The sequence below is a fragment of the Tubulanus polymorphus genome, chromosome 8, assembly GCF_964204645.1.
Source record: "Tubulanus polymorphus chromosome 8, tnTubPoly1.2, whole genome shotgun sequence".
NCBI lineage: Eukaryota > Metazoa > Nemertea > Palaeonemertea > Tubulaniformes > Tubulanidae > Tubulanus > Tubulanus polymorphus.
The window spans coordinates 14528385-14553117 of NC_134032.1; the positions used below are offsets into that span (position 1 = coordinate 14528385).

The following is a 24733-nucleotide window of genomic DNA, read 5'->3' on the forward strand; positions in this document are numbered from 1 at the left end:
AATCCAAAAAATTTGACAAAATGGAGGATTTTCTCTCTCATTCAACTGGACTTAAGGAGTCTTTTTGCCAATCCATCTAATCGGTACAGAACTGGAAATATATCGGATATTCAGTTGTTGTCCGCGATTTTTGGCATTCCGTTAAGACATAAATGAGGTATGTACCCCAAAAAGTAAGCCAAATATCCCAGAAAAACAGGTCTCATCAATTAATAAATAGACATTACACACATCTATGGCGTACACACATACGGAGATTGAAAAAGATCCGTTCGGGAAAGAAAATGTTAATTCATCAGATTCTGCGATCACGGCTACAACAGCCAAACAACAGTGCATCCAGGACCAGTTAGTTATACAGTCATAGCTTCAAATTAAAACCAATCATTTTAGTTGTATAGCCTTACAACTTAAGGTCAGTACTTAAGACCAGTCAAAGCATTTTGGATCTGTAACCAATCAAACAACTTAAGACCAGTCTTAGTTCGATTTGGTTCTATAACCAATCTAACAATTTAAGACCAGTCTCAGCTCATTGTGGTTCTATAGCCAATCTAACAACTTAAGACCAGTCTCAGCTCATTTTGGTTCTATAGCCAATCTAACAACTTAAGACCAGTCTAAGCTCATTTTGGTTCTATAGCCAAGCAACAACTTAAGACCAGTCTAGGCTCATTTTGGTTCTATAGCCAATCAACAATTAAAGACCAGTCTAGGCTCATTTTGGTTCTATAGCCAACCAACAATTTAAGACCAGTCTAGGCTCATTTTGGTTCTATAGCCAAGCAACAACTTAAGACCAGTCTCAGCTCATTTTGGTTCTATAGCCAATCTAACAACTTAAGACCAGTCTAAGCTCATTTTGGTTCTATAGCCAAGCAACAACTTAAGACCAGTCTAGGCTCATTTTGGTTCTATAGCCAATCAACAATTAAAGACCAGTCTAGGCTCATTTTGGTTCTATAGCCAACCAACAATTTAAGACCAGTCTAGGCTCATTTTGGCTCTATAGCCAAGCAACAACTTAAGACCAGTCTCAGCTCATTTTGGTTCTATAGCCAACCAACAATTTAAGACCAGTCTAGGCTCATTTTGGTTCTATGATAAATCTAATAACTTAAGATAAGATTTAAGACCACTGTTTGACAACAACAGTCTATCGCGACTGCAACTGGACTCAAGTTCTCAAAAGATGCATCATTGAAACGTGAATTCTGTACAGTGTATTTTCTAATGGGGCTCGCCGCGCTGAGCGCTGCCGCGAGATGGCGCGCGCGTGTTAGTGGCCCTAGTGATTTGAATTTGAATTGTAAACAACATTTTATTCATCTCCGCGTTCGAGCGAATTGACGATTTGAAAAGCGCTTGAATCTATTATAATGCCTCGCTATTGTTGTGTACCCCTTTGTAAGTCAAGAGTAGGCGGATTTAAGTTCCCTACGAACACAGATTTGAAAATGAAATGGCTTGTTGCGATAAAACGACTACAGAGTAGCGAGAAATCTGCAAAATTATGGCAGCCATCGGATACAGCTATCGTATGCCATCGACATTTTTTACCAACGGACTATAAACAGACACTTACCGGTAAATATGGCTTTCCTATTGAGTTTTCCAACTAAGGTGAAATAAGCGGTCAAGATCCAAGGCAGGCTGATTCGTTTAGGCCTCAGCTTGGGCCTATCGATATTATGCAATGTCGATGTTTTGAACTTTTTTTAAAAAGCCAGGCGCTTATTTTCATATCATCATAGTAGTTTGTTGATAACAGGATAATGATATAACTCAATTATGATAATAACAACAATAGGCCTAATAATTTATGTGGTAGATTTATCTTTTTAATTTAAAGGTTGTTGACTTGACTGGCAGCTGTTGATCTTTGAGTAGAAATATGTTTTTTTCTTTATGTGTTTCAGGTTCTAGAAGAAAATTAAAAGAGAATGCCATTCCGCGTATATTTGCCTTCACACCACCAGTTTCCTCAGATTCAGAGAGAGAAAGTAGAGCCAGTCGGCGAAGATTAAAACTGGAGGAAGAACCTGTACACCATGACATAGCCACTGAAGTTGAAATAGGCCTACAACATACCAGCAATTACAGAATGGACATAATAGAGGAACCAACCAATAAAAACACTAACTTGGATAAGAATATTCAGTGTTCCCTCCTTTCAGATCAATTTTTCTGTATCGAGAGATTTATGGTGGATCCTAGGTCGATCAAATATTACACCAGTTTTAAAGACTATGAACATTTGATGATGTTTTTCAGTGTACTAGGACCTGCTGCGTACGATTTGAATTACAAATGTCAGAAACTAACACCGGTCAATCAATTTTTCTTGACATTAATCAAATTAAGGCGTGCCAAGGAAGATATAGAACTGAGTATTCTGTTCGGCATATCAGAGAGTGTAGTTTCTAGGATTGTGTTAACCTGGGTAAACTTCATGTATTTCCAATTAAGTGAAATCAATACATGGCCAGAGAGAGAAGAGATAGACTGTTTCATGCCCAGTGGCTTTAAGCATCATTTTCCGTCAACCAGAGTTATTTTAGATGCTACAGAGATTCCAATTGAAAAGCCGTCGAATGTAAAATCTCAAACTGCAACTTTCAGCACATACAAACATAAGAACACGCTTAAAACTATGGTTGGAATATCACCGAGAGGGGTCGTTAGTTATGTAAGTGAAAGTTATGCGGGTTCAACAAGTGACCGACAAATCATTGAACGATCCCAGCTGTGTTCAAACACCTCAAAATACTTCAGCTCGAATGACAGCATCATGGCCGATAGAGGTATAATGGTACAAGATCTTTTTGCTACCAAGAACATTAAGGTGAACACCCCAACTTTATTGAAGGGCAAGAGTCAACTTGAACCTGAACAAGTAGTTCATGATCGTAGAGTAGCCAGTAAACGCATCCAAGTAGAAAGAGTAATCGGATTGTCAAAAACTTTTCTTATTTTGAAAAAAGACCTGCCGCTTAGTAAAGTCAATATGGGTTCTAGGATAGTTTATGTTTGTTTCAGTATAAGCAATTTCAGACCAGCTATTGTGAACGAATTTGCTTAACCTTATTGTTAATGTCTGTTAATTGATATCTAAAGTATATATTTTTGAGTTTTGTTTTGAGATTCATCGAAACCCCTGCTTTAAAGAAACATCATTGTTTCTCTTAATAGATTATTTAGGTAAATCCCAAATTCTTAGATATCAATTATGGGCCTGGACTGTAATTAATTGTCTGTCGTTGATATTCAAAATCTGTGCGCAATATAACCTATTTCACTTTGACTTAATCCACTCTTTTGCAGTGTTTTCAATTCAAAGGACAAACTAATTTTCATTCCAGTAACAAACCCTTTTATTGATTTAAAACTGGTAAAAACCAAAAATACAACAACGCTACATAAAATCTTTTTAAAATGCATGATAACACAGATATTTTATGTAAAATGGAAGAGTTTGAGTTTTGGGACTAAAGCATTCATGCCATAGTCAGGCGCAGCACATAATGAAATAATAAATAATCATGGTAATGAAATATGGTCAGAAAAGGAGTAAATCATTAATTTTCAAACTTTTGACCCACCATCGTCAGTAATTATGCATATAACTACACAACCTGACAAGTATATCTGTTTGAAATAACTATATATGATAAAAAATATTGATAATAGATGATAAAAAATATTAAAACTTAAAAGTATCAACAAATAGTAAGCCGATATTGACATGAAATCTATATCATACAATTGGGATGTACATGTATTTACAAATTTAGTTGTATGAAGATATTAATGCCAAAAACTATGGAATCTTCGGAAAATATCCGATCTATATCTCCAGGAATAATCTAGATGTTTTAGAACGCATGCATTGTTAAATACTTTGAATAGTACTTCCTATAAAAGATTTCTAATTTTGGAAGCAGAGATAGTTCACAGTGTTTTTGATCATGATAAACCCTCTCTACATAAAGGTCCTTATGAGTATAAACAACGAAATAGCACATTTTCCGTTTGCAAATATGCAACTGTCCTTGAATCTGATCATAGTAATTATGCGAACGTTTCAGCTTCTTATCTTTTGCACTAAGAAACTTGAAGTATGGCCCCGGAGCAATAAGTTCATTTCTACCGCGATACGGACATTTCACTTCAACAATGGCATCCTCAGACACAAGGCCATCTGGGCTCGCGCCTAGATAATCTATATCTGGCCTCACATGAAGTCCGCAAGGCTGTACTTTAACGGAGAATTTACCTTCAAAAGCCGCTATCGCCTTACTTTCGAATGTCTTTCCATGGCAAACAGCAGCATTTCTCAACGGAATATTATCGTGAAGAGATTTACACAATTTGTCGATATTGCGCCTTTTCGTGAGCGAAACAATTTCACCGAAACGAGATGCAGTTAATCGTAGCTGCCTTTCCTGAAACCATTGACTAGATTCTGCCTGCTTCCTAGTACTCCTTTCTAGTAATATTGCCTGTGTTTCATTTAACTGAAAAGGCAAAATGGAATATTAATTATAAGCACAGAGGGAAGGATAACATAGGTCACTCTCAGACACGTTGATTAAAAACTTACCTTAATAGAGTTTTCCACCCAATATTCAAGCAAAGTTTTTTTCAGATAATCATGGTCAATTGCTGCTGTTTTGATATCGGCTTTCTTGTACTTATACTTGATGGGTAGGTCTAAAGACGATACAGAGCAGTAATTAAGGACAATTCCCCGGACATAATCCTCGTATCCAGCTGATTTCCGGTATTTCACAGGCCTTGGATCCTCCATTGATACCTCGCGTTTCTTTGATTTTGATAGAGGTAAGTCACCAGCCTTGACAGGGGAACCTGTTAAGAAGTGACGGGTAAATTTAAACAAGGTCACAGCCGAGCTAAAAATTGAAAACCAAGTACATTATGTAAAACATTGCCATTACATCAGAATTTATAAAAAATAAGATATATAGGGTACGAATTTGCTGAATGGTGGCGATGTAACCAAACAACTTACCAGTATAAACAGACTTGGGCTTATGGAATGTTTGTAGATTTTCCGTACACGATTTAAGTATTTCGGGAGCGTTAGGCCCATCTGATGACACAAAATTAGCAAACATCAAAAGTACAGCCGCGACATGCTTACAGGTCCCATTAGGACCCTTACCGGCAGGGCACTCACAATGGCTGTTTCTGAATTCACCAGTTGTTTGAGACAATGATATCTGGTACGAGTATGAGATCTGCAATGAAATATAAAAATAAACTAATCAACAATGTTTGCTACATTACAACCTTTTAAGAATACAGTTGTATTGCAGATTTATGTGGATTTAAAGGAGGGAATATTGTGTTATTTTGATGAAATATAAAACTGGCCTACCTTTTTTTTCATAGCAGCACCAACTAATCCAGTCAGATAAACAATTCCGCTTTTGATGAGAATACTGCAGGCTTGAACACGTTGCGATTCTATGAGCTGCTGACCCTTCTCAATAGCTTTAATGTCTTTGGTACAGTGGTTGTCCATTGCCATTCTATACGTGAAATATGCAGTTACTGTGTCAATATTGAATTTTGGCAATACAATCTTATGATCATTTGTAAGCTGTTTGAAACCGCATGTGGGCCATTCCGGAACTGTTTCTTGTGGTAATGTTATGGCCGGTCCCCTAAAATCGTTGTTACGGCCGTATGCTTCTAATCTGCAATGAACACGAAATAATCATGAAATATAAACATCTAATGTCAAAAATCATTCAATCAACTAACAGAAAGTTGACCCAGAGTTGAAATGTTACATCGAAATGATTACTCCAAGCATGGACGTCTATACGTCCATGGTCATACAGATTTGTATTTAACTCAACTGTGTTGTGGTAAGAAGGTATATAAGTAAGGTATTCAGTTTACCGTCACCTCAAGTTGATCAGGGTTCTGACTATAATTCCAATAACATATAAAAATTCAATAGAGACTAGACACAGCAGCAGACATGTCCAATGATTTATGGATACATTGGCAGTAAAATTTGGCATCAGCTTCAATTCATGTTCGATAGATGGCGCCAGTGGTAACTCAGCTGTTGCGATGGTTAGCTGACAAGGCGTCCTACATCCCGATAATAATCCCTACATTTCAAGATATAAACATTGCCATCTAAACTTCTCAAGGCAATCATAATATCAAATAGTGATTTAAAAAACGTTTTATCGATGACTTTTATGTGCATTATGTTTATTTTCCGGACATGAAAACCGAAAAATAATGAAAGATATCGCGGGACGGGACGCGTGGGACCGGCCATAGCCATCCTCGCAGCCCGGGCTGGTGACGGTAAACTTGTACTATACCCTGACCCACAACCCACTGAGGTTTAGCTTTCATCTCTGGATCTATTAAAACACGTTCATTTCACTTGAGCATAGGTCTAGAATCATCGATGATTTTGGCAAAAAATCACTGTTGATTCCATGATCATTGCAACATTTTTGCGCAGACTAAACGACTGAACACCATCAACCGCATGGAAATATGATCGACATTTAAATTACCTTTCAATTAGGTTGATTTTCCTCCCATAGGTTACCGCACCTCGTCGGCTTAACTCTTGTTTCAGCTTCGGTACAGTCCATGACCCGTAATTCTCTGACATTATTACAATTTAAAAGTAGGAAATCGAGCGCGGAAGTGAGCGGAAGTCGATACGCGATGGCTACTAACGCACACACGCCACCTGGTGTCCATAGCGACGGCGAGCCCCATTACAGTGCTTCAAGCTTTAACACGTCGATCGATCGACCACTGCGATCGACCAGTTCGATTGACCAGTTAGATTGACCGCTTCAATCGACATCAGTTCATTTTTTTATTTTAATGAAAGAAATTTATATAGATTTGTGCGTTGCTGACCACCGTTCTATATTTAGAGTTAAAACTCTAAACACATAAAACTACAATAATACATTAGTAGACTATATAACACAGGGCCTGGTTCCGCTATGGGTCCAGCACGGATCCACCTGGATCCACAGTTCCACAGTTGTTGGTAAAGTCTACAGTTGAGACTCCTGAGTTGAGTAGTCGGAACTGTGAGACCGGGGGTTCGAAGGGGACACATATTTCAGTAATCCATTTATCATATATTTATATATATATTAGCGGAGGAGAGGGAGAGGGGAGGGAGGTTAAGGAGGAGTGTGAGGTATGGGTTTATATATGTGAACTTTGAGATTGTGTCATCAAGAGGGAAGAGGGAGGTCTAAAAACTACGCCCTGTTTTATTTTGGTTGTATATGTAATTAACAGATGAATGTGACCCCGATATTTAATCTAACACGAAACACATTCCCAAATATTTACAGAAATATTCACAATAATTATGTTAAGAAAGTCATCACCAGTGTTTTCAATAAGAAATTAACAAGCCAGGTCCCTCTGAAAAACAGTAGGGTCCCATAATATGTCACAGTCCCTGAAACGAAAGCTGGTTTGAAAAAACTGGCAGGTCCCTTAGAAACGACAGACGGGTCTGGGACCTGGGACCTGGCTCTTATTGAAAACACTGATCACAAACGGGCGTCCAGTTTTGCGAAGCCCTGATTAATGATGATATTTCAATATTCAATCGCCCACACCAGACAGTTCGGTTCAAGGCCGGTAACTCATATTTCACCTGTTCCACACGCGAGCATGTCGTATATACTTTAATTACGTGCGGTAAATTTGCATAAATCAGCGTTAGATTTTTAAAAGTGGCGACATTTTCTCAATAACGAATCTAAAACAGCCACCACTCGGAATTTACATTTTTCTTGCATTTGAAAATAGCACCATGAGATACATTATTGCAGATTATTTGGACTTAAGGACTCAATTCTGCAGTTGAATTTGAGTCTCAAGAGTTTAACATCAGTTCTTTTCCCATGTTTTGATTTGACCTCTCAAGATTCAAATGTTATCCAGTGACTGCAGAACTGGATTCAGGGCAGTTTGTTCAAAAGATTAATTTGAATTTCTAAAAAGCATTTTCCTGTTTTCAATTGCAATTTGAAGGTTGTTTAATCCTTTCAGTACAGCTACACCGCAGTGCGGTGTATAAATCGGTGATGGACTTCATTATTAGTAATTAGTTTTTATCTCTATTGAAAGATGGCAGCACCTGTCAAACGTGACGGAATATTTGTTACTAATGATACACCGCATTGCGGTGTAGGCGCACTAAAGTGGTTAAAAATTTTCAAATTATCTCCTGGAGATAATTTGAAAATTTTTAACCACTTACCGGTAAGTGCGTCTCCAGCACTTTCGGGTATTAATTAGTCAGCACTGAAAGGGTTTTAAATGGTCTATTAAGGCTATGCAAACTATCGATATTTATTAGAGATTAGATTTTTAAAAGTTCTCAAGTGCGTTTATACTGCATACTGCTTGTACAGGACTTGAGAGCATCTATAAGGTCGACCCTCTTAATATAACATACATAGCAATTTTTATATTAAAAGAAAACTGATATTTAAACATAGACCTACATGCAACGAGTACCCAATAATATTCATGCTTTGAAAAGTTACATATTTTTTAAACTAATTCCAGCGTTAGTGGAACCTTGTATTTGTTTCAAATTTTTTCCCATTCGGAGCTTCAAATACCGTGGTAATGAAAGTGTGACCCGCTTTTCGAGAGCGATATCCGAAATATCACTCGTATAGCGTCTGAAAAACGGCCAAATCGAAGACAGTTTTGTATTTGATAAGGTTCCGCATTCACGTTTTAAACTTAATCAATAAACGAAAATAAAATATATATATATATTTTCTATTAACATGTGCATATAGTATATTACAAGATATATATTTATATCATTATATAATTATTTATGGGATATATATATATATATATATATATATATATATATATATATATATATATATATATATATATATATATATATATATATATATATATATATATATATATATGATATTTATTTACAATTGTTTCGTAACAACAACAAGAAAAACAATGCGTAACAGAGTATAATCTGTTCTGAAATAAGTCTCCATATCTATGTTTTAGAGAAGATATCATCATAGTTTTGAAGTACCATGAAATTCCACTATTCCATTACTAATCTACGGGACCTGCTTTCATTAACCCTTTCAGTGCGTCTACACCGCAGTGCGGTGTATAAATCAGTGATTGATTTTGCTAGAACATGCTGAACATTGATGTAATTCGTTAATGTTTTCATCTCTAATGAGAGATGGCAGCACCTGTCAAACACATATAAGTAACTAACGATACATCGCGCCGCAGTGTAGACACACTATAGCGGATGCCTGTTATTTGATGCAGTGGCCTGAAATTTTTCAAACATTTTCTAATTATGTACCGCACTTAATGGTGTTATTGAATTAGTCGGCACTGAAAGGGTTAAACTGAAATTTCAGTTTAGTCGCCGATGGCTATTTAATGTTTTTGACGGGTGAACTACATAGAAATTTTCAAAATTTCAGTCAGCACTGAAAGGGTTAATGTTTTTGACGAATGAACTACATTGAAATTCGTCGCTGGTCCAACTGTACAAATTGGTACTCAAAATTGGTACTCAAAAAGAGACGACTTCAGTAGTGTGACGACTGAACCAAATTTTGATAGTATTTCTCACACTTTATCCCGAATTTCAGCTTATAAACTTCGTGATGAGAATCGGAGTGGGCGGAGGTACTGTTGATGTGTTGGTCAAACATTTGGCACAAAATTCTGCCGATGAATATTTTTATCTACGCACACAAATATATATATATATATATATATATATATATATATATATATATATATATATATATATATATATATATATATATATATATATATATATATATATATATATATATATATATATATATATATATATATATATATATATATATATATATATATATATATATATACTGACTGTCGTAACCGACCACCCCGAGTGTTATACCAACGCCTCGAGACCGTCGGAATCAACAGCCGCCCCACTGAAATATTCCTTCCGACGGCCCCGCTCCTGCTGGTAAATATTGCACTTCTGATATTAAACAACGAGAACCCGTGTCAGGGGCGGATCTAGCCTCAGTTCCTGACTGCTGATCAGTTTTGTATCCAGGCACAATAGGGGGGTCTGGGCATCCTCCCCCAGAAAATTTAACGCCCTCACGAAGCGATTTGTCTGCATTTCGCTTGCCATTACCACTAAACAATCAGCAGTGCACGAGTTCTAGTCATTGGCGCAAAAAAATGTTGCTGAAAAACTCCCAAGTTCCGCTGGAGCTGCTGCTTGAGCTTGACCTAGATCCACCCCTTCATTTCACATACATTCAAAGTTGTAGTGTGTGGATGATACAATAACAGGTTTCGTTACAGTTGCATCACAGTAAGAATGACATAAAACTCAATACACAATCCAGAGGTGGATCCCGGGGACACAATCCATGGGCGGGTCCCGGGGACACAATCCAGGGGTGGATCTCTGGGACACAATCCATGGGCGGGTCCCGGGGACACAATCCAGGGGCGGGTCCTCGGGCTAATTTTTTCAAAAACCTTGGTCACATCTCATAGGGCACTAGAAAAGGCATTCAAAAAATTTGGTCGACTTGTCCTCGTGTCACAAGTCTCCCCGAGATCCACCCCTGAAAGGTAGTGAACTACAATTACTCCATAATATTGCAGACCTGACAAATATTATATATATATATATATATATATAAATCCCGCTGGCTCGTCTTGTCAATCATTAAAGCATCAAGTTGATAAATGATATAAATTACGTAATAGAAGAATTCATGCGTCGTCGTGGATCGCGTCGAGTTTAATTTCGGAACTAAAGATTTATTCACAGTTCCCTGAGCAGGAGCAGGAGTGCTCTCATTATTATTTTTACACAAAGATGCATATTTTTTTTTCAACTGACTTCATCCCGAACGACGACGAACGGCTGCTTTATCCACTTATACAGGACCCGCATTCCACAGTTGTGAGTTCAGATTTGACTCAAGAGTAAACTCATTAAAAATGAACTGATTTCAACTCAACTCATTAAAAATGAACAGAGTTAACTGATTTCAACTCAACTCATTAAAAATGAACTGATTTCAACTCAACTCATTAAAAATGAACTGATTTCAACTCAACTCATTAAAAATGAACTGATTTCAACTCGAAGAGTTAACTCTTAACTCATAACTGTCGAAGAAGATCCGATCCCGGAAGCTGGACCCGATACTGTAGTTGATGTTACAGCGATTTTATCCGCCATTTTTCCTCCAAATTTCCGCTGCCATCTATGATGTAATTGATGGAATGCAATCCGAGTCCTGAGAGCTGATGTATCTATTGCGGGAAGACAATCGCCATAGTAACCATTTAACGATTGTCATCGTTACCATTCAACGGTCGTCGTAGTAACCATTCGATAAATCTGGTCGTCATAGTAACTAACTATTCAGTAAACCTCGTGCATGCTTTCTTCCATTTACACTGCGTACACCACATATCACGATTGTCCATTCCGTAGATTTTGCGACATTTTTTCACGTCGCTACGGGAACGTTTGTGCAGTGGCGAATTACGCGGCGGACTGATCAAAATGGCCGTCTTTGTCGGCGTCGACGACGAAAGAAACTGCGGAACGAACTTAGCGAGTCGAGTAGGTGGCGACATCTATAGGGATAAAAGTTGAGCGTTAGAATTAAGAACTGATATAATAAGTTTAAAACCCATTCTATAGATAGTTGGATACTATATCCAGTCTTGTGGCTGCAGTTGCTCAAAAATTGGTTAAAGATAACCGGCCGATAAATGTCATAGTAATAATAAACTTTTAATTATCGCTATGTCAACTATCTACTGGTGAACTCTAACTTTTGAGCAACAGCAGCCCCTGACAAATATTATTGAGGGACACCCACAATATCAATTCACTTAAACACCAGGGGACGCTGCAGTTGCTGAAAAGTTGGTTGATATTAACCAGTAGATGGTATTTATCTGCTGGTTATCTTTAGGCAACTGCAGCACCCCCTGGTGTTTGTGATTGTGTTTCAGCGGCTGCTGCTGCTGATGATGCGGACACTTACCGACATCGCACCGCTGCTCCCGTGATGCGGTTGCCATGACAGCGATCGTTTAACGTGCGGAATCGGTATAGAGATGGCGCCGCTAGTATCGGGTCGCGTATTATGAAAGAATATCGGTCGCTCCTGAAGAAAATGAACGACGTAAGTCTGATTCGTATAATACCTGACGATAAAGACAGAAGTTTTTTCCGGGGAAATTCAGTTCACCTTTTTCTGATAATCGTGGTCGTGAATCGCCATGGGTGGTTGCCTAGTAACGATCGATCGATGTAACAATGAAGCGGTCGTCGCCATCGGTAACGCTTCGTTCTCCTCGACTTCGACTTCGGCGTAGTAGAATTCCTCTTCGTGATCGGATAGATCAGAATCGCTCGAATGCTGCTGCCGTGGACTGAAAAACATTCAGAAAATCGTACCATCATCACATTTAGTGATTTCATACAGGGTGGCGCCACTTTCCGATCATCCTCTGAGTTTTCCCTGATTATTTTTCCATGTGATTACACAAAATTCCGAGTAAATTAAGAGAAATTTCTAGGTTTGAAATTTTACAATTCATGTATATGATAGGAATGCGGGGCGCGAGGGTTCTGTGTGGCTGGACAGCGCGAGGGTTCTGTATGGCTGGACAGCGCAAGGGTTCTGTGTGGTCAGACAGTGTGAGGGTTCTGTATGGCTGGACAGCGCGAGGCTCTGTGTGGCCAGACAATGCGAGGGTTCTGTGTGGCCGACAGCGCGAGGGTCCTGTATGGCCGGACAGCGCGAGGATTCTGTATGGCCGGACAGCGCGAGGGTTCTGTATAGCCGGACAGCGCGAGGGTTCTGTATGGCCGGACAGCGCGAGGGTTCTGTATGGCCGGACAGCGCGAGGGTTCTGTGTGGCTGACAGCGCGAGGGTCCTGTATGGCCGGACAGCGCGAGGGTCCTGTATGGCCGGACAGCGCGAGGATTCTGTATGGCCGGACAGCGCGAGGATTCTGTATGGCCGGACAGCGCAAGGATTTTACTCTTACCCGAGATGAGTGTTCCTGACGTGTTTCTCAATCAACTGTTCAGTATTCAGAGTGATCATACATCCCGGCCACGTGCACTGATAAACTGTCTTCATCGACGAACTCTGAGACAAGAGAAAATCATTCATCAGTTATATTTATATGTTAGCGACGTATGTCTGGGGTTGTGGGGGGTCAGTAAGGTCAAGACCCTGTTATATTTATGGATGTTAGATTCTGTAACTATAAGTCTTGGTTTCCCTACCCTATTGGATTGTTTCTCAGGACGGGACCCAAGTGTCGACTGTTAGATCAGCCAGCAGGACTCAATGCCACTTCTCACTCAACACTGAATGCATCTGTGGTAATGTGGTGTATGAAGTGCTTTGTGTGGGTGGTGTGGCGTGGTGATTGGTTTGGTGTGGGGTAGCTTTGTGCGGCGTGTGGTAGATGTTTGGTATGGGGAAGCTCTGTTCTGTTGGCGGTGGTTGGTTTGGCGTGGGGGTAGCTGTGGTTTGGAGATAATGAATGCGAAACAACAAGCTGTGAGTAAAAAATAAATGAATGAAAGTAAAACATCTGATGCAATCTGATATTGATCTCTTACTGCTGGGGAGTGGCTAATTCAAAGGCGGGTTGAAAAAGTGTACGCGTATTAGAGAAAAGAGTGAAGGGGGATTTGGGGGGTCACCGGGTGGGCGGGGGGTAACCAGTCCAGTAACCAGACTTTAGTTTTTTTGTGCCCTATTTGATATATAGATTTTCAGTCGTCCAAACTCTTTCTCATTGATAGGTACTCTCATGTGTTGCCTTGGCGAATTCATTCGAAGAGAAAAAAAGACGCGTCATTTCGGTTAAATTTTTTGCAGTCGACGCTGCACTTCCGACGCCGCCGCTGACTGTTCATATTGATGCGATTTCTAAATGAAGGTCTAATTTATAATAGGGTCTGTGTGTCAGTGAGTCAAGGGTAACCAGAAATACCGGTATACACATATATATATAAATATATATATATATATATATATATATATATATATATATGTGTATATATATATATATATATATATATAATATATATATATATATATATATATATATATATATATATATATATATATAAATATATATATATATATATATATAGATATATATATATATATATATATATATATATATATATATATATATATATATATATATATATATATATATATATATATATATATATATATATATATATATATATATATATATATATATATATATATATATATATATATATATATATATATATATATATATATATATATATATATATATATATATATATATATATATATATATATATATATATATATATATATATATATATATATATATATATATATATATATATATATATATATACACAGCGTAGTCAGTGGAGAGTCTTTCTATAAGTACTAATAACAAAACAACTTCACTGTATTCAACACACATGACGATGTGAGCCCCATACGTTAATAATAATATAAAACCTATTTGTATAAACTTGGATAAACGGATATTCAAATCTCAAAGATTGGTGAAAATTTGAACGAACGAAATGATTAGATATCAGTTTCTACATTTCGATTTGATTCGAGTTAACTTTTCTGATTTAGTAAAATAAATTTTCAGTAAAATCAATACCGCGTACGCTGAGCGTAAAAGGGAATCTTATATCTATCAGATGATAGTCATGTGACGACTTAAATCCAAATGATGACTTAAGCTTAGTAAATTGAATTAGAAATAGAAATTGAGACTCCGTCAAAATAGAGATGACTTCAGTAATGTGACGACTTATCCAAATGATGACTTACACTTAGTGAATTGGATTAGAAATACAAATTGGAACTCAAAAATAGAGATGACTTCAGTAATGTGACGACTTTATCCAAATGACGACTTACACGTAGTAAATTGAATTAGAAATAGAAATTGAGACTCCGTCAAAATAGAGATGACTTCAGTAATCTGACGACTTATCCAAATGATGACTTACACTTAGTGAATTGGATTAGAAATAGAAATTGAGACTCAAAAATAGACATGACTTGAGAAATGTGGCGACTTATCCAAATAACGACTTATGCTCAGTAAATCGAATAAGAAATGGGTTTAAAAATAGTAATGACTTCAATTATTTGATGACTTATCTAGAGTTTGACTGTCATGGGTTTTATATGTGTTTTGTAGTTATTCTACTGCTAGGAGATTAAGAAAATAAAAAGTTATAAGTTTTTACCTTCCTACGTTTGCGAGCGTGCTCCCCGGAGAAAAACCCATCATCGACTTCGATGCCTTCGTCCTGATACGAGCCGAATAAAGGTGGCGCCACCGCTGTCGTCGGCGTCGTCGACGAGGGTAGTTGCGGCGGTGAATGATTCGGGTCGGTCGACTCGTCTGATTGGTTACTGATGATTCCGCTACTCGCGGCGCTCGTCGATAGGTAACTATCCTTCCACGACGGACTAATGTTCGCCGTCGCCGGTAGGTGGCGCTCGTTCCAACTAGCGGCTCGCGGCGGACTGCGGTTTGAACCTGGAATTATACGCAGTAAGTTGAACCGAAGACTATAGGCCCTATTTTAAGTTCAGTGGGGTCTTTCCGCTAAAAAGCCTTGACCTAGTTTTACAGTCATCTCTTACGATGTCCAAAAACCTTGACCCAGTTTTACAGTCATCCCTTACAAAATCCAAAAGTGATCTTAAGACTGGGCCAGTTTTAAAAAAGAGTTAAACTCAAATTTTTGGTGCATTTGCCATTGGTTACTTCATGTCTTCAATGAGGACAACAATTCAAACTTAACCGTTTTAGGCTTAAACTTTTTCGTGAAACTGGGCCCTGGTTTTAAGTTGTCGTTAATTTCACTATTGAACTGATGGTATTCTTAAACCGGTCTTAGATCTAAGCTCGATGCACTGTAACTGGGGGCAGTGAATGAATGATTTACCGGTTTGATCGTTGAAACTGGTCGGGAATTTCGGCGACACCGGACTACAACTGAGACTGGTCAGAACCATGGCAGCCATTCGTTCATCCATGATCTCCATCACATCTTCCACCTCCTCCTCTCCGACGCATCTCTCCAGTTTCAGCTGATAATCATCCGGTGAGTGACATCTACGACGGCTAATTAGAAAAACAAAAATTAAATAATTCAATCAAATGTAAAAACTGATAAAGATCTATCGCTTCAAACTAGGCTTAAATTAGTGGATCCAGTTCCACAGTTGTGTGGGTTTGATTTAACTCAGGTTCCAGTTCCAAAGATTCTGAACCCAATTTAGGTTTAATCTGACTATGGATTCAGTTCCACAGTTGTGTGGATTTAATTTAAATCTGAACCCAGTTCCACAGATTCTGGACCCAGTTTAGGTTTAATCTGACGACTATGGATCCAGTTCACAGTTGTGTGGGTTTAATTTGACTCTGAACCCAGTTCCACAGTTGTGTGGGTTTAATTTGACTATGGATTCAGTTCCACAGTTGTGTGGGTTTAATTTGACTCTGAACCCAGTTCCACAGTTGCGTGGATTCAATACCTTCAGGCCGTAATAATAAATCAAAGAAAATCTGAAAACAGCTGAAAATTTTCACTACAAATAAGAACAATTAAACAAAGATTAATTTGACTTTGGACCCAGTTCCACAGTCATGTAGGTGTAATTTGACTTTGGACCCAGTTCCACAGTTGGTGGGTGTAACATTTTTTAACAAATAGAAGAAAATCTGAATTAAGAAAATAAAATTTTCACTACAACCAAATTTTTAAAGATTAAACAAAGACTGAATTGAAAGAAGAAGTTTGTTACCGCCGGATTGTTAGTGCTAACCGATGAAGAGACATCCTAAACTAAAACTGTAAATGATTCTCGCAGCTGAGACGAAACACTTGTTACTTTCTACCTGTGTTTAAAACCGGCGAAGATTTACAGTCGCCGCGCCCCGCGTGTGTTTAATGTTCACATTGGTTTTCATTGAGAAACAGATTCTCAATATCGCGATATTGTAATAATGTGATTTTTCGTCAGCTTGAACTAACAACAGCAGCACTCGGTGTGGCTACCGGCCGGCCGGCTGGTTGTCTCAATTTTTGATTTATCAGAAGCGGAATGGCGGGTCTAAAGCGCTGGGACATGGTGAAATAAATGATTGTCGGGAAAAATTCAACATAAAAAGAAAATTTTTGAAAACCTACCCACTAAATAGATAACTGAAATTTATACATCTATAGAAACAAAAAAGTCTAATGATTAAATCACTCAAGGCTGATGCCAGCTGCTGCTCCTATGAACTGATTTCTATCTGAAGAAAATTCATATCTCAAAAATGGAAAATATACTACACCTGAAAAACGTAAGCACCGATGAGTGTTACATGTACGCGTTCGCCCTTACCTCACAACGCAATCTATCCATATCTCACTCCATATATCGATCAGGGAATTAAGTAAATTATTTTAGCTTTTGTTTTTGAGTCCATGCTCAAATCGAGTAGGTTTATTTATTATGGCAACAAAGTGTGGCGGTGTTAATTAGGCCTAATTAATCCTTGAGTTATATTGATATTTAACTACCGTGGGAACAGTGTGTGATATAGCGCGATGGGGCGTTTAAATGTCTACCGTTTAACGGGCACGATCAGTGGTAGCTCGAACACCTCAACCTCAGAAGAGTGCCATCAATTAAACGAATCACTATTGTTAGTGAGTTAGTACTCGCGGTCTTCTGTCAACAGTCACCTAGCGCGTCATAGTGGCCGTAAAGCGCTTGCGGTAGTTACAGTCAACTCGACGAATCAAAACAGTGTACACGCGTGCCGGTCGAGTTTGACAGTTCATTGTTTACAAACAAACAATGCATCGACCACACACGTGGCCTTTATGACATCATACTCGATGAGGCCTCGCTGACCTGGAACGAGCCAGCGCGTGATTAAGATTGACCTATAGATGATTTAGGTCACGCGGTCGTGCCGGCCGGTGCGCGCACCACGCCTCCTAGCGGCTCTGATAACATTTACAACAAAAGTAAACACACATTGCTGCTGCGTGTTAGCTGTACTGTGAGTGCGCGCACAGTACTTATTGATCGTAGTGCAGCAGTTGTCTATTTTGAGCGTTCTATGTACTGCGAGGTACGTGTGTGCAGTACAACAGTGTGAATTGAGGTCGATGTATGCCTGGATGTTCTATATACAATCTACCATATAATAACATAGATGATCCCAGGTTACCGGTTAAAAGTTAATCAAATTGTGATTACAATTATTAGTTAATTAGGGAGCTAGGCCTATATAGTCTATAGCCTTTTCTCCTCCAGTGAAGTCCCGAATTATGCCTTTTTTTGGGGATAACGATTTTTAATTTGCTCGGAGTAGAAATCCTGATTTCGTTACTAAACCCCTTTCCCCGTCTCTTCAGAAATCTAGTTCTTAATACAATATATAATCTTAATATCAACTGTTTCTTCTGATGTTTCAAAATCGAAACTTTTTGATGAATTCCTTACCTAAATATATAAAATGAAGTCGAAATGATTGATGTATTAGGCCTACCTTTTCGCCGGTACATCGATGACGCTGGACACATTTCTCTTTTTCGGTTCTGGATGCATTTCCAGTAGTTTCGAGTAGTCGGTACTGTCTCCGTGGTCCTGCAATCGGGCCGACTTTCTACTTTCGATCAAGCGACATTCGTCCAGTTTTCTGGTGACGAACATCTTTTCCGCATCTTCCTCCGTCTCTTCGGCTTCGTCGCCTGTCGCTAAACCGGTCGAGTTCTTGTGGACGATCGTCAATTCGTCGGCGATCGCGTCGTGTTTGATCAGTTCACCGGATATTTCTCGCCCGTTATGAGTGACGAACAGTTTCTGACCAGGTTTCAGTGGTCGGTGCTGCAGGGCCGTTATCGATTGAAATCCCGGAGCTACGATCTCTTTACGGAACACGTTTTGACGCGAGGACCCGTTGTCGAATCTGATCTCGTACGTGGTCGTTTTCGCGTTCGTTTCCGACGAGGAATCCGTTGCCGTAATAAAACCCGGGTAAAAACGGCCATCTTCCCCGAGAGCGCTAACCCTCGTACCGACTATAGATCGTTTCGCTAGCCTTCTTGAACCGAACATGTTCGCTTTTTGCTCTTCTAGTGACGTATCAATGTTCCATCAATGTGATCCCGCTGGTCACGCCCCGGTCAAACTGTCCTAAACGCCGAAATTCGCCTCGTAAAAAACAGCTGATCGCTACCGGTTTCTTCCATCTGTCAAAAGCCGGTTTGTTTTGTTTTGCAAGAAGGCGTGTTCCTTGGCAAGCGCTCAATTGTAGCACGTGATGTTTGTTTTGGTCTCCTGATTAGTCGAGCCGCGATTAACTCCGCCCCTCGAACCCGGCGCTCTGGTACACGTCAATCATCACAGTGTTTACAAATATTCCAAATCCTAAATAATCGAAATCTAGCGTACGATTCTCTGGTTTCTTTACGCGGTCGCTATCTTGACTCACCCGAATTTGTACCCGACGCGAGGTGAATTTCACCCGATTTGAATTTCGTAATTTTTTCGACGGATAACTGTTTTTGTGTCACTAGGAACAGGCTGTCAATCAATCTGATAAAATGGTGTTTACAATCGTTCTGACCTTCAGCCATGCTCCCTCCGAAACCTGAGATGAATATCCGATTCCTAACTATTTGGAGCCCTTAACCTAAATATTTCGCTCGTTCATTAGCTGATCTAACAGTTTGGAATATAACCTAAAATTCAATTGCGCATTCTTTGCCCTATTTTCTGAATATTGGGTTGATTTATGACCGGTACCCCGAGTCCATGGAAGAGCTTTTTGAAGGCCATCGTTCAACCGTGATAACCTTGGATACTTTCATTTCAAAAATCGCGATAATTCCCTGATTTTGGTTGCAGTCAATTATTCTGACTTCGTTTGACTTAAACTCGGTCTCGGTTGGGGTTAAAACGAACTTGATTTGAAAATTCAGGGTAATAAAGTCAGATCGAATTGAATTGATTCCCATGATGCAGCATTCAATATGGTAGCGCCCGTGCGAATCCGAAATAATGAAATATGAAATTTCACGATATTTTTCCACTATTTTTGTTCATTTGTGATTATCTAAACGCGTGTCGAGGTGTTGAATACGATGCAGAAGGTGCGTATGATAGCATACAGCCATTCAAATCAGTTTTTAACAGTCTTTCTCAAGGTGTTTTTATCGTTTGAATCGGTGTAAACAGTAGTAAGAGTAATGACGTGTCCCTCAAAGTTTGACAATCAAATTCAAATTTAGTATATTCAACGTGAAAATTTGATTCAAATTGAGTTAAGAGTTAACCATACTATTACAATTGATTATGAATGCAGTGTTGAATGAATATCCCTTAGCCTTAGGCCTAAGCCATTAAATATCCTCTTTTTGATGCTGTCATTTCTTATTTAGTTGGTCAAAATATCTAAGAAGGATATCTGAATCTGACATTATGATTATTGTGGTGACATTATGGTTGAAATCTCAGGGGCTTGGCGCAAAAAGATTTAAACCCCAGTGGATGCTACGTTTTTAGGATTTATCTAACGGTTTTAACTTACCTTTGGGCCTCAGACCTGAAATATCATTTTCAATGTCGAAAAATGCAGTCTACAATACAACACAAAATTTTAGATAAAATTTTGATTAAAAACTTTAACTGTTAATATTGTCGATTTGTTTTAGATCATTTGTTGTGTCGTCATTGCGGTCATGAGGTTACGAAGGCCCTGGATTTAACCCACAACCCTAGTCCACGAGCGATACATCAACGCAATGATACAATCATTAATATACCCGGAATTCTCATACAGAGATTCAGAAATCCTCACGGTAAGCTGCAATCTGTCAATCACTCAATCGAGCTTGATTGGCTCCTCCCCTTTTAGAATCTCCGCTAGCATTTACCCAAACCTTCATTAAAGTCACTATACCAATGAACAATCTACAAAATATCGATGATTTTCTTAAGTTTCGAAATTTATCTAAATCGGGTAAAAGTGCAGATCCGCACCTCTCGTGATTGACGCAATCTGCTGAATGACAGAATCCAGGCTAAAATCTCTATACTCTCTCTAGTGAAGATATCTTAAAATTAGCCAATGGCAATGTACTGAATTGCTGATGACATTTTGAATCTGAAACAATGATATTTAATGTAATTGATTGAACTGTTTACGCGGAGAGGTGCAGATCTGCATTTTAACCCTAAATCGCTATCTTAACCTCTTCTCTACCATTAGTGACGTATATTTACATCGCAAATAATGACCTTCTCTCACCGTATTTTTACATTGCAAATATTATGTGTTTTCAATTGCTGGTGTCGACGTGAGTCATTATGCCACTGGTGTGTCGCCCTACTATTTAACCCGCCTGTTTCAATTTAGTTCCAATTTTTACACATAGATGGAGGATTAGTACCTCTAATACCGAATTGATTTGAATTGAATGATGCCATTGAGTTCGAATCCTGGTGAGGGACGTTACATTATCTGCGGTAGTGAAGAGGTTAAGACAAGTCTAATCATCAATAATTATGCATCAGTTTATCAGTCATACCATGGTCGGATTCTCTCTAAATCTTAACATTTTTCAGAGGTTGGAATGTTGTTTCCGTTAAGATAAGGAATGATTTTGAATATAATATTTTTCATCCAGGTTCAGAGTTTGAAGTAATCACAGCGACTCAGGCAGATATACTGAAAGTCGATAAGGTAATTAATCGGTATAGATTCCTCTTTGAGATCGTTTGATATATTTGATCTATTATTGTTTGTGAATTTCAGGCCTATGCAATGGATTCTTGGTTTCCTGGTTTCACGTGGCAGATTGTTGTTTGTCCTCGTTGTGGGTTCCACCTCGGCTGGTGAGTGACGCAGATTTTATAAAATAGAATCATTTCTGATTTCAACCGGGAATGTATTTCACAAACTCTATAATTCTTCCAGCGCGTCTACGCTGCACTTGTCTTATAAATCGTGATGGGATTCGCTAGTTCACATGGCAGTGTATTGATGATATTAGTAATCAGTTTTTATCCCTATTGAAAGAGCAGCACCTGTCACACACGGTTAGATACTAGTAATTAATGATACGCCGCACTGCGGTGTAGACGCAACAAAGTGCTATGCCTGTTATTCAATACACGTCTTAGGGGTGGGAATTTTTTTTAATTTTAAAATTATCCCCACCACTTTAGGGTATCAATTAGGCGGCACTGAAGATGTTAAACTCTTGAATGTGTAACCACTTGGGATTAGAATTGGGTCGTCTCTGTTTCAGGTTGTTTCAGCCGTTGTATGGCGGGGAACAGCGCAGTTTCATCGGTCTCATTCTCGATAAACTATTACACAACACATGTAAGTATGTTACTTGTGCATGTTTGACCTATTTAAACACATGTTTGACCTATTTAAACACCCGTTTGATATATTATACATGTACTGCCATATTCAACTTTTTGTGCAGTGTCACTTGGTGGCCACTTAGATACCTGGAATTCAAGGAAAATTCAGGGAAATTTGGGAAATTTTGTAAATAAAGACAAAAAGTTCAAAATCAGGGAAATTGCTAGATTCTGCATAAAATCAAACAGTTATCGTCTATGTCTTACGTATTTGACTTTGTTAGGTTAATTGATTTGAATTCTTAGCAGATTAAGTGAGGGAAAACAACCTGGACCCAGTTCCACAGTTCTGAGTTAGCGTTAACTCTGAGTTAAAGTTAGTTCATTTTCAATGAGTTAACTTTGAGTCAAATCTTAACTCAGAACTGTGGAACTGGACCCAGTATATCAGAGAATAGTCGGAGTAAAAGCAAGTCAAATATAAGTGGCCACTCAGTGTCATTTTCTCTTGCAGAAGTACCTCGTTTTGGGGCAAGTGCTTCGATGTTTTGTTTTTTCCTCTCATTCATATCGTGTGATGGCTAATAATTTTTGTTTTATCCTAGCTGATTTTTCCAGATGTTATATCATACCGAGGTTGTCAGGTTGAAGCCCTTACCATGTGTGTTCGGTGGTTGAAGTCAAACGGCCGAGAACGTGAAGATGTGAAATTTGTCCTATTTTTTCAAATAACGAAAATTTCAACCGTTTCAATTGTAACTGTAGACATCGTTACGGTGGTGAATTTGTTAAAGTTTCTAACTTCAAATTTCATCATTTTTCAGATGCTGATAATTTAGTCATGGCACCGAAATCGATTTCTAAAACGTGGTTGGCTGAGATTCCTCCGTAAACGAATCGAGAATCGAGGAATCGCTGTTGTTACTATAGTTGCGTGTTTATTGTATATTTACAGATGCCGATTCATTGTTAATTACACCTAAGTCGTACAACAGCTAGTCGTCCACGACAACCGTATCCATCACGACAACTTCAAGTCGCTAAAAATATCCATTGTCCATTTTTAATCTGGTGCTGGTAGTGAAATCAACTTCATGAATGGTGCTACGTTAAGTGCAAGTGTGCATTTAGTGTGTGTGCGTTTAGTGTGTGTGCATGCGTGGGTCACTGTGTGCGCATGTGTGGGTCACTGTGTGCGCATGTGTGCATCACTGCGTGCACGTATTTGTTGGTGTCTATAAAAATTCATTGTGTCATAAATGAATTTTTAGCGACCCAGTGTATGAGTGTCCATGAGTTCTATGGAGTGTCTTATATTGTTGTATGTGTCTTCAAATAATTCAAATTTTGGTTGCTGTTATTTATATCTTGTTAATGATTATGTTTGCAACTTCTAATTCTGTCATTCTCGTAACGATCATTATGTCGTCGAGTTTGACTACACCGGTATAGGACCTAAGAGTTTGCAGGGTTCGATCTAAGGAATATAAGACACTAGTCCAATGGGGGCAAGCATATCTGATATTCGCTAGCCCCCTAAAAAATCAACTTGCCCTACACAGGCAGTTCGATTGATGACATAATCATCTACAATCATCTGTTGTACTGAATGGGAAAAAATCAAATTATCACTAGTCCGGTGGATAAGTGATGATGATAACCTACTTGCCCTGATGAAAATTTACTTGTCCTGGACAATCGGACAAATGCTTAGATCTGACCCTGGTATGACTGTACCCGTACCGGTATTTTTATTTCATGAATTTTGTTGTTGTTTTTGGTATCGAGGTCTAGAATATCATGCATTAAGTAGTAGAGAGAATATCTGTAGTAATATTTTGATGTGTTGGTCACAGAATTTCGAGTTTTAAAATGAAATACGTGTTCATCAGTTTTTGAGAAATAAATGTTTTGTAAAATGTAAAATTGAAATGTCTTTTGAATTCAGAGTTAGCTAGAGAAGACATGATTTAGATTATTCTGAGGACTGAGGCTAGATTCTTTTCCGAGGATTAGAAAACAATTTCTGTCTTAATGTCTATTTCAACTTTAAGAGGACACCGGCTGGCCCAGCTCGGTCAGTTTTAATAGTATGGATAGGTCTACCAAAAAGATGAGCAGTTGAACTAGAATAAAAAGAAAAGCTGGAGGAAATTTCGAATCCAGTTTAACACATTCC

The 24733-nt window shown here is 38.5% G+C and overlaps 4 protein-coding genes across 6 annotated transcripts; 2 read left to right on the forward strand and 2 right to left on the reverse strand.

The window, feature by feature from the left end:
* The first annotated feature begins 1307 nt into the window (after window positions 1-1307).
* LOC141910163 (uncharacterized) lies at window positions 1308-3202 on the forward strand. The gene is made up of 2 exons (XM_074800886.1): window positions 1308-1587; window positions 1920-3202. The coding sequence occupies exons 1-2, from the start codon at window positions 1380-1382 to the stop codon at window positions 3080-3082; spliced, it is 1371 nt and encodes a 456-aa protein (XP_074656987.1). The 5' UTR covers window positions 1308-1379; the 3' UTR covers window positions 3083-3202.
* Window positions 3050-6776, reverse strand: LOC141910162 (uncharacterized). 3 transcript variants are annotated; one of them, XM_074800883.1, is made up of 5 exons: window positions 6573-6776; window positions 5402-5723; window positions 5033-5261; window positions 4604-4869; window positions 3050-4517 (listed from the first exon to the last, which is right to left on the reverse strand). In XM_074800883.1, the coding sequence occupies exons 1-5, from the start codon at window positions 6671-6673 to the stop codon at window positions 3876-3878; spliced, it is 1560 nt and encodes a 519-aa protein (XP_074656984.1). In that variant the 5' UTR covers window positions 6674-6776; the 3' UTR covers window positions 3050-3875. The 3 variants fall into 3 exon arrangements, with proteins under 3 accessions (XP_074656984.1, XP_074656986.1, XP_074656985.1); XM_074800885.1 differs by lacking the exon at window positions 6573-6776 and adding an exon at window positions 5932-6566; XM_074800884.1 differs by lacking the exon at window positions 6573-6776 and adding an exon at window positions 5820-5890.
* A 4500-nt stretch (window positions 6777-11276) lies between these two features.
* Window positions 11277-19473, reverse strand: LOC141909863 (zinc finger protein 395-like). Its single transcript, XM_074800519.1, has 7 exons — window positions 18725-19473; window positions 16119-16297; window positions 15411-15706; window positions 13160-13263; window positions 12354-12537; window positions 12147-12269; window positions 11277-11730 (listed from the first exon to the last, which is right to left on the reverse strand). The coding sequence occupies exons 1-7, from the start codon at window positions 19291-19293 to the stop codon at window positions 11509-11511; spliced, it is 1677 nt and encodes a 558-aa protein (XP_074656620.1). The 5' UTR covers window positions 19294-19473; the 3' UTR covers window positions 11277-11508.
* Window positions 19474-20201: 728 nt separating this feature from the next.
* On the forward strand, window positions 20202-24480 carry LOC141909724 (uncharacterized). Its single transcript, XM_074800315.1, has 6 exons — window positions 20202-20330; window positions 20892-21038; window positions 21867-21922; window positions 21995-22074; window positions 22491-22567; window positions 23510-24480. Exons 1-6 carry the CDS (start codon window positions 20246-20248, stop codon window positions 23551-23553), a joined length of 489 nt encoding a protein of 162 aa, XP_074656416.1. The 5' UTR covers window positions 20202-20245; the 3' UTR covers window positions 23554-24480.
* The last annotated feature ends 253 nt before the right edge of the window (window positions 24481-24733 follow it).

What these genes read in the sequence shown, in the direction of transcription:
- LOC141910163 (XM_074800886.1), top strand. Translation starts at nt 1,380, where the DNA reads ATGCCTCGCTATTGTTGTGTACCCCTTTGTAAGTCAAGAGTAGGCGGA. An exon ending in CTATAAACAGACACTTACCG is followed by an intron (nt 1,588 to 1,919) that starts GTAAATATGGCT and finishes TATGTGTTTCAG; the next exon opens with GTTCTAGAAGAAAATTAAAA.
- LOC141909863 (XM_074800519.1), bottom strand. Translation starts at nt 19,293, where the DNA reads ATGTTCGGTTCAAGAAGGCTAGCGAAACGATCTATAGTCGGTACGAGG. An exon ending in ATCGATGTACCGGCGAAAAG is followed by an intron (nt 16,298 to 18,724) that starts GTAGGCCTAATA and finishes TTTTCTAATTAG; the next exon opens with CCGTCGTAGATGTCACTCAC. An exon ending in CAGTTTCAACGATCAAACCG is followed by an intron (nt 15,707 to 16,118) that starts GTAAATCATTCA and finishes GTATAATTCCAG; the next exon opens with GTTCAAACCGCAGTCCGCCG.
- LOC141910162 (XM_074800883.1), bottom strand. Translation starts at nt 6,673, where the DNA reads ATGTCAGAGAATTACGGGTCATGGACTGTACCGAAGCTGAAACAAGAG. An exon ending in AAAATCAACCTAATTGAAAG is followed by an intron (nt 5,724 to 6,572) that starts GTAATTTAAATG and finishes TGTTCATTGCAG; the next exon opens with ATTAGAAGCATACGGCCGTA. An exon ending in GTGCTGCTATGAAAAAAAAG is followed by an intron (nt 5,262 to 5,401) that starts GTAGGCCAGTTT and finishes ATTTCATTGCAG; the next exon opens with ATCTCATACTCGTACCAGAT.
- LOC141909724 (XM_074800315.1), top strand. Translation starts at nt 20,246, where the DNA reads ATGAAATTTCACGATATTTTTCCACTATTTTTGTTCATTTGTGATTAT. An exon ending in ATATACTGAAAGTCGATAAG is followed by an intron (nt 21,923 to 21,994) that starts GTAATTAATCGG and finishes TGTGAATTTCAG; the next exon opens with GCCTATGCAATGGATTCTTG. An exon ending in TAAACTATTACACAACACAT is followed by an intron (nt 22,568 to 23,509) that starts GTAAGTATGTTA and finishes GTATATTTACAG; the next exon opens with ATGCCGATTCATTGTTAATT.